Genomic DNA, 21,596 nt, shown 5'->3' with positions numbered 1-21,596 from the left:
CACGAGTGCCCGCACCCATAATTCAATGCCTTGGGAGGCTGAAAACAGCTTCCCTGGTTCCCCAGAGGTCCTCTGGAGACCAGAAATAGCCTGCTTCCCAACTTCTGAGGGACCCAGTGTTTTGCCCTTCCCAGGCTCAAAAGGCTTTCCTGGTAAAAATGCCCTCCCCCATCCCCCTGGAGGCTCTCTGGAAGCCAAAACCACCCTCACAGAGCCTCTGTGTGAGCCAAAAATCAGCTGGATGGCACACACATGCATGTTGGAGCTGAGCTAGGGCAATGGCTCCGGTGCCAGCAGATAGGAGTCCACAAATCCACATGCCACCTGTGGCACCCATGCCATTGGTTCGCCATCACTGAAATAGGGTATATCATTAAGGAAACTATGAACAGCTAGAGAAAAATTGATGTGCAAGAAAAAGCAATTGCATTGGCAATATCTTCAGTTACTTCCACCAATAAACTAAGCTGTTCTGTTAGTACGAATGAGATATGATTCTCAAATCTACAAGAAGTATTGTGAAACAAATATTAGGAACAAGATTTTCAATTGTACCCTCAAATGTGTCCAGAAGGATGCAAATCTGAAGGATCATGTTTCAAACTAGTCAACATAGCAAGTTGATTCTTCTGCTTAGTTTTAGCATCATATCCACATTAACCTTTAGCCAATTGTGTTCAGTGCCTAAACGAAGAATAAAAGGATCTGTGCAGATGAGGAAATGGGGGAGGCCAGGGTGGTGTCAATAAATGCTAACATGCTATGTATAGAGTACTAAATGTCAACATGTAATCAAACCTAATTTATTATTGATTCTGTCATCTTCATTGGAAAATATACAACTCTTTCTCTACTTTCATTAAGCAGATACAGTAGTTTAAACCTTCCTCCTGACATTTTATATTGAAATAGACAAAAGGGTGTTCTTACAAATTGTAGTCATCTATTAGAACAAGAAAGGCAGAAAGCAGAAAGTTTCGGAATAAAATAAGAAATGCTGTTGCTCTTGACATTTCATTTATTTTTAATTAAAGCATCTTAGTTATTTATTTGTTTCATTTGTAACCTATTTTCCTAATCACAAATTTAATTTAGCATAGCTTTCATGTATCTTTCAATCATCACTTTTTATCTTTTTGAAAACAAGTATTTCCAGCAATAGTAGGTTCTAAATCCCATTGCTACTGGTTTGTGTGTGCACTCTTGTGCGTGCATGATGCTTCTGCACATGCGCATAAGTGTCCTGGGTAGGTGGGCAGGGCCTCGCACCACCACTGTTACTGGTTCACAGAACCAGGCCAAACCAGATGCAACCCATCACTGATTACCAGGGTAATCACTGTCTTGGGTTTGGTTTACATTCAAAATTACTAATACTTGACAGCTGATCCAGATTTATGAGGACAAAATGTAAATAATTTAATGTTATAATTCTATTCTAAGGGAAGGTGCAATAAAGCATGAACTAATACAGTTTGCAATGGCTTCTTTCCTTGTACAGTATTAGGTTCCTAAAACATAATGTTTATAAATGGAATATGGGTCTGACTCACACTAACACTGTAGAATATAAAATGTTTATTTTCTTCTGTGCAGCTTTATTAAATTGGATATTTTCTTTTTCACATTCCAGTGCTGACATGCTAACATTGTGATATATGTTAAAATAAAATGCTGTTTTATACAAGGCCATATTATTTAAGCATCAGGAAAGTTGTATATCATCTAACTAAAAACGTCTGGAAATGATCTGGGATTTAATTATGCAAATAGTACAGTCTGTGAAGTCAATTCATGTCTACTAATGAAGAATTAGTATTTTAAAATCATACAGTCCAGTTAGTGTTCATGATATTCAAATACTTTAAAAATATTCCTTGCTATTTCTGTTAGTAAATGTATCTGAAACATTTAGAAACAGAGATTCATAGCCCAAACTCTTTTCATTTCACTCATTTAATTTTATTCTTTCTGTTTCTATATCTTACTTTGAATTCCTTGAAATAGACTACAATTTTAAGGCTTTAGCTATGAAACACAAACCTCATTACCAGCTATCACAAGTGTGAGTGGAACTATTCAAGGAAATTATAGCAGGAAGCCAGTATTCAATGTACAGAGCATTTTAATAATCTTGAAGTACAGTTAATGAGACTGCTGGGGGCTTCCTAATATGTGTAAAATTTCTTCTCATCTTTGAAGTATTATTATACTCTGCAGTCATTTAACGGATAATTTTCACTGACTGTAGTTGAAATGAAGAATCTCAGTTTGAAACTACCATAAGTTGGAAGGGAGCTAGAATTGGAAGGAACAATTTAAAATACTGAGTTCAAATGCCTTAGTGAAGAAATTCAAATTAAACTAGCCAATGAAGATGACTTTACCTTTTCCCTAAATTTCCATTGCACTGATATTATTTTTAAGTATTTGCCTTCAAGTAACTTTAGACTATTATTTCACATATTATTGTTTGATAATAAAGAACTGGCCATGGTATGTATCTTTGCATCAACCATTGTAATGATGTATTTCTCATCAGGCCTATTTTTTCAAGACTAAATATGTTTATTTTTTACCAGCTTCTATTCTATTACTTATAAAGCATAATTTCCACTGTCCCAATCAACTTCCTAATTCTTTAAAAAAAATATATAATTCTATTCTTTTTTAAAAAATATATACCGTACTTTATTTATAAATATAAAAAAAGGGAGAGGGAAGTAGGGGGTAGGAAGGGATGAACAGAAAAAAAGGGGGGGAATGGGGAAGGGAAATACAAAATCAAGGGGTTCAGCTAAGTAATAAGTTTGTACATTATAGGTTGTGAATCATAATACATGTAATTCTTAATATCATTATTGTGTTTCTTAAGCATTGTAAATAAACAGTAAGTAAACAATATCCTTAGTATTATCAAAAATTATCTTAAATTTTAATAATAAATGTTACATCTCGTATCTATATAAATTAGGTAATAACAAATAAGTGAGAATATTTTCCAAATGTAAAAAGTAAATAGAGAAAGGTACCAGATTTGTAGGAAGGAAGATAGGTAAAAGGGGGAAAGAAGAAGAAAATGAAAAGGAGAAAAAGAAAAATTCTTAACAGTGTTTGAATCTATGGTTGGTTTGGCTACTCACTGATAAAATATTTTTTCTATTGCTAATATTGAAAAGTCACATCATTAAGGTCAGTTCAGAATTTTTTTCTAGTCGGAAAAATTACCACTAATACCATAATGTGCAAATGATATCCTAAACTATTAACCTTTCAATAATTTACTATTTACCTATACAATTAACGCACTACACACAAATACTCTATACTCTAAATTTACATTGAAAATAGCATAAATATAGAAAAGAATAAGACCTTGATTTCCACTCACACTACATAGGAATTTCAGCTTTCATGTTGGCTGAAATTTGTAGTCTAAATTTATGGAGAAGACCAAGTTGGGGAAGACTGGATTATAGGCAATCTCAATTAACAGTTATTATGAGTGTAGGAACCAGTTACAATACAACTGGATAAATCATTTCAACTTGTGCAAGTGTGGTGGTGTTTTCCCCACAGCAAAGTAATAGGTAGTATGGAAAATGCTGTGCTCTACTTCATAAAGAACGGTGAAGTGAGACAGATACAGGGAAATTATAGAGGCAGAGGTGAGATCTCTCTTAACCTCTTTGTGTTCATTAATAATAGTTCTCTCCTGACAAAAACTAACCGGTTATCATTTCAAAGAGGAGTGAAGTTTAAATTAAGTGAAATGCAACTTCAGAGGTATACAAGCCCAAACAGCTACCTTAACTTCCTTAATTGTGCAATGATTTCAATAGAGTCTGAATTAATATCCACATGGAGAATATTATTTTACATTTACGGTATATTATCATGGAGACCATCACAGATCTTCACAGACAAATATCTATTATAAGATTGTGATGCAAGTTACAGCCAACTCTTAAAAGGATTTTAAAAATTTTCCATAAACAAATACATTAGCAAGTTTCTTATAAGATTGTGCCAAATAAATTAGAACATTTGGTAATAATTAAAGAAAGAGAGGGGAAGCGTAGAACATTTCTTATTTTGGAGAATGACTAAACACAAAGGATATAGTGAATAACGTGGTCTCTTAATCTTTAACCCAGTCTTCCTCACAATGTATAGATCCAGCTTGACAAAGTAATTCCAGATATTATGCTGTATGTCCTTCTCATAAAAATGTAACAGAACAAATTTTACAACGAAGTTTTAAAACAATGCACAAATGTTTTTTTTATATATCCAACAGTAAGAATTGCCAATGATAAATAAAAAACATCTGGTATCTCTCTTTCTCTTTTTCTCTCTCTGTCTCTCTCATTTTGAAAGTTATAGCTGACCTTCAGTAGCTATGAAGCAGAACAAATAGATGATGGCCAAAACATCAACTTTCCTAAAGGATATCAGATGGAAAATGAAACTTAGTCCACACAACATTCTTAGTATATATCCTTCCTATCTTTTTTCTTTTGATGTAATTACTGAAAGGTAGCCTAAGATTTTAGAGGCAGAATTTAGAGGCAGATTTTAGAGGCACCTTTCCCTGAAAATACAACCTATTCTGAAAGTACTGTAAGTCCTAGCCTGATTTTTGCACTTATGCCCAATATAAGTCCAACCCCCAAATAAGCCCCCAAATAATTAAGATCCCATCTACTCCAGGGTGCATGGATAAAAATTAAGCTAGAGCGGGACGTGTGAGTGGAGTTGTGCTACTACTTACCTTCAGACAATGCAGCCAGGCCTTGCACACCCAAACATCTACCTTACTGGCCCATTTCTTCTACAGCCATCAAGGCCTGAAAGGCTTTCTTGAAAGCCTCTATAGCCAATAATAGAGTTCTGGATCAATCCAGAGGTCTATTATTGGCTGCAGAGGCCTTCAGGAAAGCCTTTCCTGCCTCAGGAGAATTTCCTGAAAGCCTTTGAGAGTTAAAAGGTGGCCTGGGATGATACAGGCAAGTGATGTGTTATTAAGCCCCCCCCCCAAATAAAACTGGGGTCTTGGTGGCAAAAAAAATATAAGACGGTCTTATTTTTAGGGAAACATGGATTCAAATGTTTTCCCACCTAATCTGGTCAGCTACATTTATATATTACTTTATCATATAAAATAAAAATAAAACATCTCCTGTGTTATTATCGATGACAAAATATAATATGATATCCTTCATATAATGGAAAATTATGTTGAAAATAAATTCTTCACATTTATCAAGTTAATAAGGAAAATCGTGCTCTCACCAATCTGTATTTAAATTAGTGGATATTATCACATTTTTGTGATGGAAAATTCTGTATTTTACTTGCTTTTTGTTGTCTAAGCTGAAGGGGGGGAGAGGGATGGAGGTAACAAAGGAAGGAAGGAAGGAAGGAAGTGAATTTTAGGCATTTCTTGTTTTCATTTTTTGGTCTAAATTAGAAAGCCCAAATTATATAATATTGCCTGGCTATATTTATAATATAAGGCATTGGAGTCCTAGTCATAATATTAGAAATTTGTAATCTTCTTAAGAATGAAGAAGTATACATATGGGGATTTTTTTTAATAACAAACTGGCATATAACATTTATATAATTTGCTAGTTTAAGCTAACATTGTAAGTTATCAAATTTAGGAATTTATAGATGCAAACATTTGCTATTTTAATTATTATTGAACTATTTCCTATATGTTTACATTATTCACATAGCTTTAATCTGGGACAAAACTTTTGCTATTCCCAGCCGTTGTTTATTAATATGCAGCCAAGAACAACATAATTAATGATTCACTGATTTAGAAATATTTTCTTTTGCAGATTACATGCAATTATTTTATCAGAGGTAACTCCAGGGCAACTTTTAATTTATTACAGTTAGCAAGTAATTGGATATAAAAAAAGAAGGTTGAGGCAAAAGATGTTGGATGGCCTGTCTGAGCAAAGTCAAATTCAAATTTTTATTATAGTTCAAAGAGAAGGAAAAGAACCTTTTCTGAAATAAATTGATTGGTAAAAAAGCCTCAAGGAACCCATTTAACTAATCAACTTCTTTGTGAAAAATACATACATACATACATACATACATACATACATACATACATACATATTCTCTACATATATACATGTACACATACTCAAATGCAATAAGTACACATACGTACATACATAATTATCAGGTACCAAGGAAAATAGTTGTGCAACCATCAGTTCTATGACTCAGTGCTCCTATATACATTATTCTGCCTGAAACATATCTACTTGTTTAATAGTTGGAAAAATATTTTCTGCTGAAGTTGTTTTGTTTGTATTTTTTTTAAAAAAATATAATCCATTGTATTCTTAATCATTCCAACACTGATACATAGATGTTTAAAATTTGACATGACTACATGAACTTTCCACTATAATATTTCAAAGAGTGCTGGAAATGGAAAAGCAAAGAATAATTAATAATTATAATATTTTATTATGTTTTGAAAATTCAACTGTTAGGCATTTATTTAATGAGTTGCCATCAATATTTCCAGAGTTCTTCAGTTCCACATCGCAACAACGTAGAACTTTGAACAATTGTTAATTTAATTATTTATTAATCATGCCCCCACACCTATTAAGCTGACATCCTATGACCCCAATGGCAGAATCCCAGATACCATTGAATAACCTCAAGCAAAGACATAGAGTTCTAATACAGAGCGATGCATACTAATAACCCCATCAGTCCTCTAAGGAACATGCTTACTTTTCCTAATCTTATGTAGTCAACTTTAACAGACCAAAAATGTTGGAAATACAAGGTAGGAGGGGGAAAGCTTTATGTACACCACCTTTAAGGATCTTCAGTGCCCTCAGATCAATGAAAACATTAGACTATCTTTGATCTGATTTAGCTTATTTCCCTTCACTTATTTAATGAAAAGAAAACTAATTTAATTTGATAAGAAAAAAAAAGCAAACTAAGGATAACCCTCAATTTATCACTACAATTGAGCCCTGCATTTCTGTTGCTAAGCGAGACATTTGTGAAGTAACTTTTGCACTATTTTACGACATTTCCTGTCATGGTTGTTAAGTGAGTCACTGCAATTGTTAAGTTAGTAATATGACTGTTAGATGAAGCTGGCTTCCCTTTCTATCATAAGGCTACAAAAGGTGATCATATGACCCCCCAGGAAACTGTCATAAAGATGGGTCAGTTTTCAAGCATCTGCATTTTGATCACATGACCAGGAGGATTCTGAAATGGTCGTAAGCATAAGTCACTTTTTTCAGTGCAGTTGTAGTTTTGAATGATCACTCAATGAACTGTTGTAAGTGGAGAACTACCTGTATTGAATTAGTAAACCAGTCACTTCCAACCTGCTATCGAGTTTCTTTACAATTTCAGCCTAAGTCAATCTGATACTAAGTTTCTTCCATGGGTGGACACATGATGAAGTAAGCCCCGTTTAGGTGTTTTGCTATCCAGAACCCTTACTACTGATCAGTGGTGGGTTTCACTTATCTTTGCTACCGGTTTAGGAATGGGAGCACATGCGCGCAACACTTCTGCACATGTGCAGAATGTCTGTGATGACATCTGGGTGGGTGGGTCGAGCCTCCCACCACTGCTGTTACCAGTTCGCCTGAATCATGTTGAACCAATAGAAACCCACCACTGCTATTGATACAACTCTTGTCATGATATAATTAGCTTCAATGTATTCACTGAAATCTGTATGACGAGTGTTTGTTGTATAGTAGTGATTTTATTTAAGCCCATCTCAGTGATGTCAATAGAGAGCTTTCACTCAATATTTGTGTATATTAAAGTTCTGGTTATGATAGCAATATGGATTACTAAAAAGTATGAAATTAAAACAATTTGAGTGTTATCTATGCAATACATGATAAAATGGAATACATTTTAGCAATAAGTATAATAGTACTAGTTAAATATATAGGCTGGGTAAGTTTCTAAATCAAATAGCAGTCCATTGAAGGCAAACAATTGCTTACTCACAATCCAGCAGTTTTGGAATTCCAGCAATCTTTCAAGTCAGAGAACAGAACTGCTTGCTGTGATATATTGTAGGATTGATGCTTGAATTACCAAGCCTTTACCTCAAAGGACTTGAACAACAGTTTCTATTTGTCTGCAACTTCATCTTCTAGCAATTGGATTAAACTCCAGCCCCATTAAATGGCATCAGATTAAGCCCTACTCTCACCATATTATTCAGTGAAATCAGCTTTTCTTCATCATTTGCATTTGTGTAATTAACATTAGATAAATAAAAGTTTGAATTATGGTCCAGGCTCATATGGCTCAAGAGTAAATGTCTTCAGAGAAGCTAATATCATTAAATATGTATCCGGGTAGCAATGAGTCACCTGAACTTCTCTTGTCATGAGCATGCTAGACTTGTAATGCCTGAATGGGTCTTCTGAATGCAACAGACTCAGCAGCTACAGAACAGTATCATGAAAATTGGACCATGAAGAATGATCATTGCTTATATAAAAGCAACCACATAGTTTGTTTTACTGTACATAGCTATTGGTGAAACAATATTGGGTAAAGCTAAAGGGAAACGCTAACCATATTCACCTAGTAGCCTAAAACAAAGCCCAGCAATAAAATATTGGAAGCGTTTAGGAATCTTAGGAGAAAGCTCTAGACATCTGATAGTTAAAATTAGCCACACAATGTAGAATGAATTTGTTCAAGTCAATTTAATAAAGATATCAATATATTTTTATATAATGTCATACCATATTGCTTTTGCTTTAAGGGTATCATTTTATTTTAATTGCAATTGTTAATGAATCTATAGAGTAAAAAATGTCTTGAAGACAACATCGATGGCTGCAGATCTTAGCATTCAAAAAATCTGCTTGCTAGTGACTTTCCAGTTATATTTCTCTACTATTTCTGAAAATAATTTTTGCTGTGCTTCTTAGCAATGAGACAAGAAAGATGTTAATACAAGCCATCTACTTATTAAGTTCTATCTGACATCTTATATCTCTATTTACGTACTTATGTAAATACAGACAAAATTAATTCTGATTTGATAGTTTTTATGCTGAGTATGTTGAAAAACATAAATATGAATGAACTAAATCTGAAGTTGCAAAAGCAATCACCTGGGGTATATACAGGTGTGTGTGTATACATATATATACATATATATATATATATACATTCACACAAAACCACCATAACTCTGCATACAAAATTTAGCTTAATTAAAATATGTCATCATCAAAACCCTAAAATGTAAAGGTACTCAAAATAATATAATTTATTCATTTCTCCCTCCCTCACTCTCCATTTTTATCGTACTATCATTTTCAATTGCACATTAAATATAAATTCCACCAGATCATTATCTCTTCTCCCTATACATAAACACAAATGAAACACATACTTACACCCATAGGTGTAGTACAGGAATTGCCTGAAAAGCTAATAAGATCTCATGCATTTAGAACAAGGACCTTGCAGATCAGACAGTGGCTAGTGAATAATTGTGCTTCTCTGTAATTAAGCTAAGCATTACAAGATGGGAACCATACATGGATTCTAAAATACAGATAAATTGAATCATTAGTTTCTGTTTGAAATACAAAGATTCAAAAGTGCCACTAGTCACTCCACTTGTAAACTAGATTTTCATGGTAAAGATTCAATTAATTTATAAGGACAATCAATTTCTGGTAAAATCATTTTTGATCCCAAAAATGTATTAAACTCTTCCATACTATCAAAGTCTGATCTTTAAAAAAAGAAGAAACTGCCTTCAGTTTTCATTGCAGGAGTAGAAATTGATATTTTCTTTTATATTAGCTATATGTCTGCCTAACCATTCTCATTTCTAACCAAGTAAGAAAATTTTGCTATACATGGCTGTATGTTATTTTGAAGATTAGATGCATATATGAATATACATATATTTAATTTCCTTCAGGAATAGAATTATTCACTTGAACAAATCAATAATAGTTCATTTGTTGACATTCTGTGGTTTTCCGGTCAGCATAAGTGTCCACAGATCATTAAGTAGTAACAAGATTAGTTACCATGATATTCCCCAAAGAAGAAAAGCAGGGTCAAGAATGAGTCCAAGGACACTACTTATTAAAATGATTATGCAGGTAAAGCAAAAGATAAGCCTTTGATTTGCCCAGATCTCCTAAGTGCTATTTTATTGTGCTCAACCGGTAGAGATGATCCTTTAAGCTTCCATCTGAACAGATTTGGAGAGCCAGAGGTGTTTTAGATAGACTCTTGGATCATAAAACATGATCTTGATGTCTTAATTTCCCTTTGCAGATGTAAAGTAAGGACAAAGAAGTAGTGAAATATTGCATATTTACATAGTGTTATTTAAATAGTACTCTCTAAATTTATATTATTATTTTCAAATAATCTTGTCTGTGACCAAGGCCAAGATTCATAGAATGTCAAATGCATGCATACTCAGGGGATTTAGAGGAACTGTAAGAGTTTCAGACTCTTGGTGGGCCTCAGAAGCCATGTATAGACAGCAATATCCATTCCTTAATGGTACAATACAATTACCTCGAACAGAACAGAAAAGAACAGACAGAGTTGGAAGGGACCTTGTAGGTCTTCTAATCTAACCCTCTCTTCAAGCAGGAAACCCTATATACCATTTCACTGATTGTCCTATTTCTTCTTACAAAAACCACAAGTGATGGAGCAGCAACGACTTCTGGAGGCAGGCCGTTTTGACACAAAAGTCAAAATAAGCTTACAGGAACAATCCAATGAAAAACAGCTTTCCTTCATTTCATGATTAAGAAAAAAATAATAATCTGGGCAGAGGAACTGTCTTTCAGGTTGCTTTCAGATTATCCCACTTAAAGCGTATTTCCACCCTTATTTTAAGTTTTAAAACTCCATTCTAGGACAATTAGTTACACAAAGAAACATGTGCTTTGAACCAGAAGTGTAAGTTCGAAGTCCATATTCTTGCTCTGTTTACCAGGGCTTACTTAAGCAAAACAAGATTAAAATGGAGAGGGCATTCCATTCAAAGCTTTATTGAGTTTAATCAGTGGAATTGCATCTTTGCTCTGGTCTGGGCCTGAGAAAGCTTTGAATTAATGCAGAAACTTAACTTCCTTTCTACCATGCATGAAAATGTTTTCCTCTCCATCTGTCACTTAAGTGGGGCAAATCAATTGACACTGCAAGATGAGACAGAGCGACCATTCCATTAGCCCATGAAAGGAACAAGTGATCCCTTCTTGCCTATGGGAATTGTCTTCCCTGGCAGCTACTTTGCAGACTTTACAGAACCTGGTGAGTTTTTAAAAAAATAATATTAACACATTAAATAATATTCTTTATCAGTCCAGCCATTACCCCTCTCACTGCCAACAACTCCCTCTCCATTTTTTCATCTCTTTTACCTTGATTGCTGGAAACATGACTGCAGCCTCCCAGGCACACCAGCAGCAGCACCAAAGAAAAGAACAGGTTAAATTTCCAAAGGAAGCTCCTCATTTCACTGCTGTCCATGGCTGGCACCTCAGACCTTTTTCCTGGTCCCACACCGGGTGTCAAGTTATTTGCCTGTCCAGGCTATTAAGCACCGTGGAAGCCCTGAGAGAATGAAGGAACAGGTTCGCAGTTGTTGCCAAAGCTGAAGAAATGGGGGACGTAGTGGAGTGGTGGGGAAATTGCCCTGAGAAGAGCTTCCTTCCCCTCTAAAATAGTGGCTGGAGGGCAAAGGACATCGTTGAGCCTGTAAGACTTGAAAGGCAAACAGCTTAGCCAGAAAACTTTCCTCGGTTCGGATGCAGTGTGTGTGTGTGTGTGTGTGTGTGTGTGTGTTTGTGCGCGTGAGTGAGTGTATGTGTCTGTAAGAAGGGTACCCAGGCTGGTGTCGCCCACTTGGCTGCCTTCTTCCGTTTTGCTTCCTTTTCAGGTTCTCATCATCATCGACAATCGTTTCACTGACGACCCCCCGAACCACTGCAACCACCGCCTGGGGAGCAGCCTCTCCACCCCTTTGGTTGATTGCCCATCCCCGCGCTTGACCATAAGGGACAGCGCCGGGACAGGGAATAATTTCCGAGCCGCGAAAGGTTCCGATTTTTTTTCCGCCCACGAAAAGCTGCGCCAGTCGCGGACTAGAAGGTGCTGAAATGCTGGACAGCTCCCCGCTTCTTCTCCGTCAAGAAAACTTGCCAAGCAGGATTTCCCAGCCGCCGCGACGGACTCCCCTTGGCTGGGACGGAGGCTCCTTGACGCCAAGCCACTCGCAAATCAGACTCAGTTGGGCTGCTTCCCTTCCTCCCGCCTACTGACATCTCCGTTTTTTCCCCATCGGCTTTTCCTTGGGACTGAACGAGTCCTTCCTCCCCACCTTTTTCTTTTCTGGAGGATTGTGCGTGCCAATTGTATATCAAGCCAAGCAGCCCTTCGGAGGCACTCCAGAGGAGCAGGATCAATGCTACCTGGCGTCCGAAGCGGCAGGAGGGCTGCTGAGGTTTCCTGAGCCGGCAACCCTTGGAAGAAGCAGCCACTGTATGCTGCAGAAAACCCCTGATTCCTGTTTCTCTTTCCCCTTCTGCCAAAAGACGGGTGGGAGGAGAAATTACATTTGCACTGGATCTTTCAAGATTTGGGGAGGGGTTGGAAGGAAAGAAGCAAGCAAGAGAAGCAAGGCAGGAAAGAGGCTGGAGCTTTTTTTTCACCTGCTCAGTTGTTCTTTTCAGAAGAGGTGAAATATTGGTGGGTAGCTCTTGAAGAGCAGGAGGCAGAAGCTAGTCCAGCTTGGTAGCTAAGGAGCAGCCAGCAAGTCAAATGCAGCCTATTCGGCACTAGAGGGGGTTAGTTGACAAGATAAAAATAAATAAATAAAATAATAAATAAATAAAATTGCTCTGTTCGGCTTTTGGAAGGCAGTAGCAGCTAAACTTTAAAATTGCATTAGATAAAAAGACACTGGTAATCCTCAGGGCATGGTGGCAATTTGCTATCTTTAGCTTTTTCATCCTTCCTGGGGACAAGCAACTTCCTGGACTGTGGAATAATGATTCCCTAAGTCTGTTGAGATGTTGCAGGCTAAGGTCATGTACAAAATGATGAGTTTCAAAGTTTGGGTCAGGGAATCATGATATTGTCTTCAGTGAACTAAACCTATACATTTTTTCTTACATGTCCAACAGAGGAAGAAATAATAAAAGACTGATGGATGAGAATAACTGTCTGGTGGTTATTATAGGAGCTAGCCAGAAGGTGTATTAAAGGAATAGAACAGAAATAAACAAACCAAAACCATATTTTCATGAATTCAGCAGTGTTAGCATTTGAGAAGCAGAGAAAAAGGACCTCTTAGCTCAAAATGGCAGCACCTTACTTGGTAATGTGTGCGAAACTTTGCCCAGAAAAACATCACTCCTAGTCTGAAATCAATCATTAGAAAGACAGTTGTGTAAAAGCAGTAGTAAATATATTTAAGTGATTGAACTGGTTGATTCTAGTCTTAGAGGAAAATAAGAAAAAGGAGCTGAGAAAGACCTCACATCAGGACCTTGTGGAAGAATTTATAAAGGTATGAAGATGAGAGGAGAAAAAAACACCAAGGCTCAAAACCTGAGAGAGAGAATCTAGGTCTAGAAAGTTAGAAAGGAATAAACAAGGGTAAAAGAGGTTTCACATAAAAATTGGTAGGTAGATAAAATACTATTACCAATGGTAGTAAAGTAGGGGAATGAAAAAAGAATTAAGAGCCTCCCACCTGTATCATAGGTAAGGAAAGGGAAAATGATACTACCATTAATAGATACATGGTATTTTGATGGAAGGTCGCTAGGAAGAAAAACCAAGAAATATGATATATGACTCTCTTGTAAGCACAGAAATACAACATGTATTTATTTATTTAAAACATTAATATAGTAACTCATATACCTGGATGGCCCCTAATCAAAGTCTGTAATACATTTAGAAAAATAAATTTCATAGAAGGGCTATTGGAAAGTGCATCAATTAGAAGAAATAAATCAATTTGAATATATTTAAATACAAGAGAAATAAGATAATATTTTTGACTAAATGCAAGCTAAAGAACCTCAAAAATTCCATTGTATGAGTCACTATTTAGCTTGTGTGAATTAGTATATTTTTCTTTGGGCCTGAGCTCTGGGTCACATGACTTGATAGCAGTGCTGAACCTTCACAAATATCTCCTCCAAATGGTAAATCTAGAAGCAAGGAATAAAAAAAGGACAAAATAATATTATCTCATCCATTTTATATTTTATAATTTACATTATTATAACTGAGATAATATATAAATATCACACCATATGCCCTTTTGTACATATCAAAAAGTTTACTTTCAGGTTTACAGTAAATGTATTCACTCGGCCTTTTCAAGATTATTTAGCAAAGTTTGAAATCTTTTCTTTTTATTTTATCAATCTTTGTTATAATTTAAAGTTCATAGATAATTCAGATAATAAACATTCAGATAATAAACTAAAGGCTTTTTAAAATGATATTCTTTCTGATTGCAGTTGAAGTTAAACTGCAGATACAATGACATTTTAAAAACACTGTAGAGGAGCTTTATAGGACTATAGAACAGTGGAAGAGTTTAGAAATCAGTATTGTAATAAGACTGTATAATAGAGTGATACAGGTTCAATCTATAATCTAGAAATCTTCCGTCTAAATTACATTTCAGAATGAACTCTGCTCAATATGAGTAACGCAAACATGAAACACTTTGAATATTTAGGAGGAATGTGTGCAATAGAATATAATGAATACTGAACTTGTGTAATAAAAATTGGTATGGCTATATCTAGCACTGGATAGCAAATGTTCTTTACTGTACAGTCAAGGAGATTATGATTATGTCTATAGACTTTTCACAACAAGTTATTCTTTTCAATCAATGTTGAAGGACAAAATGACAAGGAAATTGAAAGAACTGTTTCATTTCCAGAATGAAAATGAAATGCTATGGGCATATATCATATAGCATATAAAGAGTGTTACTGATTTGGTATAGGTATATGAAATTATCTAATTTCAAGTAATGATACCACTCACAGTTGTAAAAGGCATCCAGGTCTCTGGCAAAAACTTCCTTAACTTAGACACAAAAATGTATTTGCAATCAAAGGGCAACTCCTGAATCTAAACCTACATCTAATTGAATCACTCTACTAGTTTTGAAAATATAACAATGTTGGCATACAAAATTATTCTATTTTGCAAATCCAAAGCGATTTTTTTATGTTTTGACCCCTCCTACTGAAAAAATGAATTGACTAATGTCTGTATCACAATGTGGAATATAAAATCTATAAACAGTTCTTTCTATATCACTTAGGATATTTTTTTATTAAATAATGTCCCAAACCAACTACAGATTTAAGACACTTGGAATTTATTTTTATTGCTTACAAAATGGTAACTAGCCACATGGAGGAAACTTGCTTTCACTATCAACTTCCATAGAGGTTGAACTCCAAACAGATATTAATTATAGAAGATCTAGAAAATAATGCAAAAGAACAATTGAGTGTGGTGTATGTAAGTATATGATTTTATTTTGTTGTTTGGTTTTTGTTGTGTGGTTTTCTGATTTTTAAACAATAATTGTTGATGTAACTAATATTTATATTATTTTAATATTAATCCAACTTTATAAATAAACATAGTAGTATATAAGTATAATAATCATTTTGACAAAACACACACACACACACAAGAAGGGGAAAGAGAGAGACAGAGAGCACAATTATCTGTGCTGGAAAGTTGAATATAAATTTAAAACTATTGTATACAATTATATTTTTTAATAGAAGCTTCAGATTCAGATAAAGGATTACAATAAAGGATTAGCAATAACAATTTATTACATTTTACAAAAAATTAAAACACATACTGCATAATATTTTATTTTATATTTTATAACAAGGGGAAAATTTTAGTCACAAGATCTATTTTAACAGTCATAAAATATTATTTTAAAACCTTATTTGAATGCCAAAAAAGTGGGCTTATTATTGTGAGGAAGACACAGTCTTTTTATTATAATATACAGAATTTTCAACAAAGCAGTAATTTCTAACTAGTATACATCAATACTATTTATATACACCATGCATTGGAAAAGGCACTTTGTAGTGCTACTCTTGAAGTGAAAGAAGGGCCATTTTTATTCTTTATAAATCATGTAAATCAAAATTACATGTTGTTATTCTATAAAGTGCTCTTTGGAATGTAATGTTCAATACCATTTGATATTTTAAAATTGAATACACTTTATTATTTAAAATGTCATTGTATTATATTTGTTAAACAACTTACTTTTTAAAAGTACATTACTTACTGCTAATACTTTGAAATATGAAAAATAAATAATTGTAATAAAGGCAATTCCAAATTCTAATGAATCACTTAGGAATGTTGAGACAATAAGACAATTCAATATTTCAAATTCTGAATAAAGTTAGAGAAAGGTTATTAAATTGCTATTTAAAAGTCATACACATAATGACTAGCCTACAATTCTAACAATGCAGTTTATGTGTTATGAATTTATTTTTAAATGTGTTCTTTTTACAAAAGAATATTTTACACTAGGTCATTTGGCATGACAAAACAGTTAATAAAGGAGCATACATATTGCAAAAGCATTTAATATCAAAATTTTAATTTCCTGATACTTTGTTTTATATTTTTCTGTAGATTCAACTTTAGGTATATTCCATATGTTATGATGACATATATGCAGACATGTAAAAAGCTATTTTGGTGTGCATGTTCCATCTCTGTTTATTGTGACTCTTTAACGCCATGGATAATATTTATTACAATATACTCCAGAGCTTTACTAATAGCTTTTATGATAACTCGTTTTATTATTCTTTCTGTGCATAGTTAAAATATTTTACATCAATTTATGTTTGCTTTATATTCCAGTATGTTTCTGAAATAAGGTGGATAGAGAACATAACTTTCTCCTTATTTTAATTAGTGTCACACGAGTGGAAGTTCCTTCAGCTTCTCCCTTTACTACATCTCTTATGCATATTTCCCTAATTCAAATATCTACTTTTAAAACAATTATTTTTAAAAGTATATAATAGAAATTGAATCTGATGAGACAGATTTAAATTCACACATTATCTTGTCATGGAATGGTTATTTTTTGTTGCGTTAGTTTCTTTTTATAACTAAAATGAAACTAAATCTTAAGTACTTCTTCTACTGCATAATAGCTGGGCTCTACATGTCTTGCTTAAGAGTGTATAAAAGCTTTTTCCCCACAAATGGGAACATGAGAATTGTTACACAGTTTTCCATCCAACTGTTAAAACTTTTATTGCAGGCTTTTGTGCAAAAGTTAAAAAACAGGAAAATATGACATATTTTTAATCCAACTTTTACTGCTAAAATAATAAATGAAAAATAAATTCATAACACATAAACTGCATTGTTAGAATTGTAGGCTAGTCATTATGTGTATGAAGAAGTGGAATTATTTTATTTTACTATTTATCTCCCATGAAAAATCCATGCATGCTCTAACATACATTAATTAAAATTTCAAATGGTATTCAAGGATTAATAACATTTTAAATCTTAAACAGTCCATTTGGAATAATGTTTCTAATATAAATAGGCACCTGCAATGTTCAATAGAAACATTACTCTTCCATTCAAATATTTCTGCAATTCATCTTCCTAAAAGTTCATACAGAGCACCTGCGCTATTTGATGATGAAGACAAACAGTCAACATATATGACATTTCAAAAAGTGACAGAAGCAGCAAAGGGCTTATATTTTAATTATGAGGTTAGTAAATTTATAAAAGTACACAAGCTAAATACTACATAATCATTCTATATAGATTCGTTTGACAATTAATCTCTTATACTCAACATAATTCCTCTTGCTGTGGATCTGATTTTTCTAAAGCAAAATTTTGAATAAGATTTAAAAATACTAATCTGAAATATTAAGTTGTATCTTATGTTCCTAAAGGAAGATTTGAAAAAAATAGTCTGGTCATTGTTTTGGGATTGGAAAAAAAGGAGGCATAGATTCAAAACAACATTGGATGTGGAAGCCTAATGAATTACTTTGGGTCACTATTGACTTCTCAGACAACCATACTTCTCAAAAAGATTGTTATTAAATTAAAATAAGAGTATTATACATTTTCTTTAAAATCCTGAAAGAAAGCAAGACCACAAATCTAATGAAATAAATTAAGACATATAATATAAAGCATGTATTATATGGCGCAGTTCTTTCAAATTTAATTTTTAGAATTTATTTAATTCAATAAATATTATATCTGAACAAGCATTCAAGAACTATATGACCACTAAATCATATCAAAAATTTAAACTTATTGTAAAGTTGGGAACTATTTGAAACCATTCTTATATATTCTATTTGAATTTCATGGCACTGTTACTTTAAGAATTAATGAAGAAGCATCATAGCTTATGTGATTTATGTTGCTTTTGCAATAGAAGCATTTGGCTAGAGGTTGATTAACATGAGCTACAATGGAATCTGCTCAGAGATTTTAATCTTCTTAATTGTTTTTCTCTTCTTCTTTTCCATACAAGTATCTCAGAGGTGAAAATGAGAAAGCATTGAGATTGTAAGGCTGGAACAAAAAGCAAATAATGTGGACAACCAAATTGAATACATGAAGGCATAGATTTTTGCCCTTAGATCAGTAAAGCAAACAGAAGCTGACATTATATTCAAAGAATGATGGTTCCTTTTGTTGTTCTAGATCAGTGTTTCCCAACCTTGGCAACTTAAAGATATTTGGACTTCAACTCCCAGAAACACTGTTCTAGATCACGAGTGTCAAACTCATGGCATCATGTTGCCATCACAAAACTTATCATGATGCTTTTCTCCTTTGTGAAGCTAGGATGAATGTGGCCTGTGCGTGACATATTTGGCCTGGTGCTGTCAGTTTGACACCCCTATTCTAGATCACCTTAACAACTTCAAAATGTCTGAACTTCAGCTCGCAGAATTGTCCAGCCAACGTGCATGCATTCATACTATTCCTGATTATCATATCGGCTATCATTGTAAGATACATGTAATTGCTTAGACTTGCTAACATTGTTTAAAATAAAAAGAAATCAAATTATGCTGTGAGTATGGCATAACCACATAGCATTTGATTTATTTAGCTGGGATTTTTTTGTAATTTTCACACACATATTGTCACCTTCTTGCACATTGCACCTTCTTCTTACAGAACCAGTGATTGCTTCATATGTGACAAATAGGAATTCAGCTATATCGTCTCACATCAACATTTTCCCTGAATTTTATTGTCTGATTGCAGAAATTTCATTAATCCTTAAAAGGGTTCTCAGGGTTAGAACAATAACAAAATCAGAAATATAAAATATAAAATAAGATAAAATGCAATAGATTTATCAAGACCTAAAATCCAATTAGAACCATTTAAAGGTCCTTGTTGTTCTTTGAACTTGATTGTCTTTTGCAGATGTTTCATTATCAAGTGCTAGCAATGACCATATACAGTAACCTAGTTTGGTTAATGAAACATCTGCAAAAAAACAATCAAGTTCAGAAAGCACCAAGGATGCCTCATTTCAACCTGGAGCTGCAAATATTCTCCCTTATTAGAAACATTTAAGACCTTACGGGGATAAATTATTCACCAACCTTTTAAAAACATAGTTCTCTCAAATGAAGTTAAATGAATCTTTTGCTTTTCAGATTATTGTGAGTTTTTACAATTACATGGAAATTTTTGGTCATAAATTATATGTGAAAAGTAAGGCAAAACCACCATTATTCACATGAACACTTCAGTAAACCTGGTATATATATCTATGCTACTATGCTAACTCCTCTTTGAATGAATCATAATTTTCCACTTTTTAATGAAGAGTTTCTTATAAACCTCTCCTTTCTATACTTACTCTATCAGTATCTGTTGTGTCTATACTTTTTAAAATATAATACTGAACATAGTAACCATGGTAGACTTATACACAAAAATTACAGCCTCTATTGTTTAGATCAAATTTCACAATGTAGCTCAAGGCTGGATTACCTACTTCAAAAATAAAAGTCCCAGGTTAATTTCCAAGTAGACATGACACCTGCTGTAAAGGCATTGTCAAACATGTCAACAGTACCATGATAGACAGATCAGTGATTTGACTTGATATAAATGCTCCAGGTAGACCATCACAGAGCGCAATGCAACAATCATTCTAAAGTCATCTTTTCAGGGTACTGAAAAAGATTAGGATAGTTATTGATAAACCCAACAAGTAAATAAATTATGATTCATTTGAGGATCCTGTTATCAAAAAGATTAGTTCTTCTATTACTGGCAGAAATTATCGTTGCTTGCCACAGACTGGAGAGTTACTAGTTGTGTCTTGCTTACAAATTGTTTTGTCTGTATTTAAACTGGTGGCCTCTAAATCTAATCCATGCCATGTTGGAGGACATTTGGATAATGTAGGGAACGATTTACTAGAGTTTGCTGAACGCATGGCTGATTCCATTCACGGGCATTTAGAATGGATTTGTATTATATTCACCAGTTCAAAAATTAGAGAAAAGGGACTTGAACTTCTATCTAGCTTTGATTTTCCATCCAGAAGATTTTGCTACGCTTAATGGCATTTGCTCTGAGATTATTCTGATGTATGTATAATATGTGAAACATGGCCACAAAGAAATGGAGCCATCACTAACTGTATGAGGTGGTGAAAATGCAGCAACTGAATCTGATCAGAATATGTCTGTGTTTGCTTGTTGATCAGAAACTTTCACTGAATTTTGAGCACTTATTCTGTTGTAAATGCAACATCAAATTACAAATGTAGCTTTGTTAAGCTTTCTTTGAAATATGATATTTTGTTGTATTCTTACAAGTTGTGCCTTTTATTAGATAATATATCATTTTTAATTTAATAACATTTTGATTCTTAAGTTTAATTCATCAATAGAATGTTTAGTAATACTATATTTACACATTATGCATAGCTCCTAAAGGTTTGTTTCAATATACTTTCCTTTATAAAAATAAATAAATATTGATTGATTGATTGATGGATGGATTTGGGTTTGGATTTGGATTTGGATCCCGCCCTTCTCCGAGGACTTGGGGTGGCTAAATATGAAGGATGGATGTAACCTTAATATATTACTTATCTAAAAATAACTTTTGCCCTTTGTATCCAAGAGGGATGAATATAAGAACATAGCAATAATAGGAACAACTGTGATATTAAATATATTGTTAAAATTCTTAATTAGCCATTTCAATCAGCTAAGAAAAGTGACGTTTCCATGAAGTATTTATTTTTTGACTTAGTATCTACATATGTAGTTCTAATATTAGGCATATAAGGTTAGTATACATGAGTTTATACTAATTAACTTGACCCTGGTGTCTGCATGTATATTGTCAATACATATTTAGAAAAATGCTGCATTTTTATCAAGAAATAGTAGTATACATGAAATGAAAAGTTAATTTTAATT

At 33.7% G+C, this 21,596-nt stretch overlaps 1 protein-coding gene across 1 annotated transcript in view; it reads right to left on the bottom strand.

The window, feature by feature from the left end:
• The window catches only part of EPHA6 (EPH receptor A6), a 475,355-nt gene extending 463,787 nt beyond the window's left edge, over nucleotides 1–11,568 (bottom strand). The window contains exon 1 of the mRNA XM_070750196.1: nucleotides 11,460–11,568. Coding sequence (XP_070606297.1) covers nucleotides 11,460–11,568 — 109 coding nt within the window. The remainder of the gene's footprint in view (nucleotides 1–11,459) is intronic.
• Between the last annotated feature and the right edge of the window lie 10,028 nt (nucleotides 11,569–21,596).

Source organism: Erythrolamprus reginae, chromosome 4, assembly GCF_031021105.1.
Source record: "Erythrolamprus reginae isolate rEryReg1 chromosome 4, rEryReg1.hap1, whole genome shotgun sequence".
Classification (NCBI taxonomy): domain Eukaryota; kingdom Metazoa; phylum Chordata; class Lepidosauria; order Squamata; family Dipsadidae; genus Erythrolamprus; species Erythrolamprus reginae.
The sequence above is the reverse complement of the archived record's forward strand: the minus strand, read 5'-3'. Positions and strand labels throughout refer to the sequence as shown.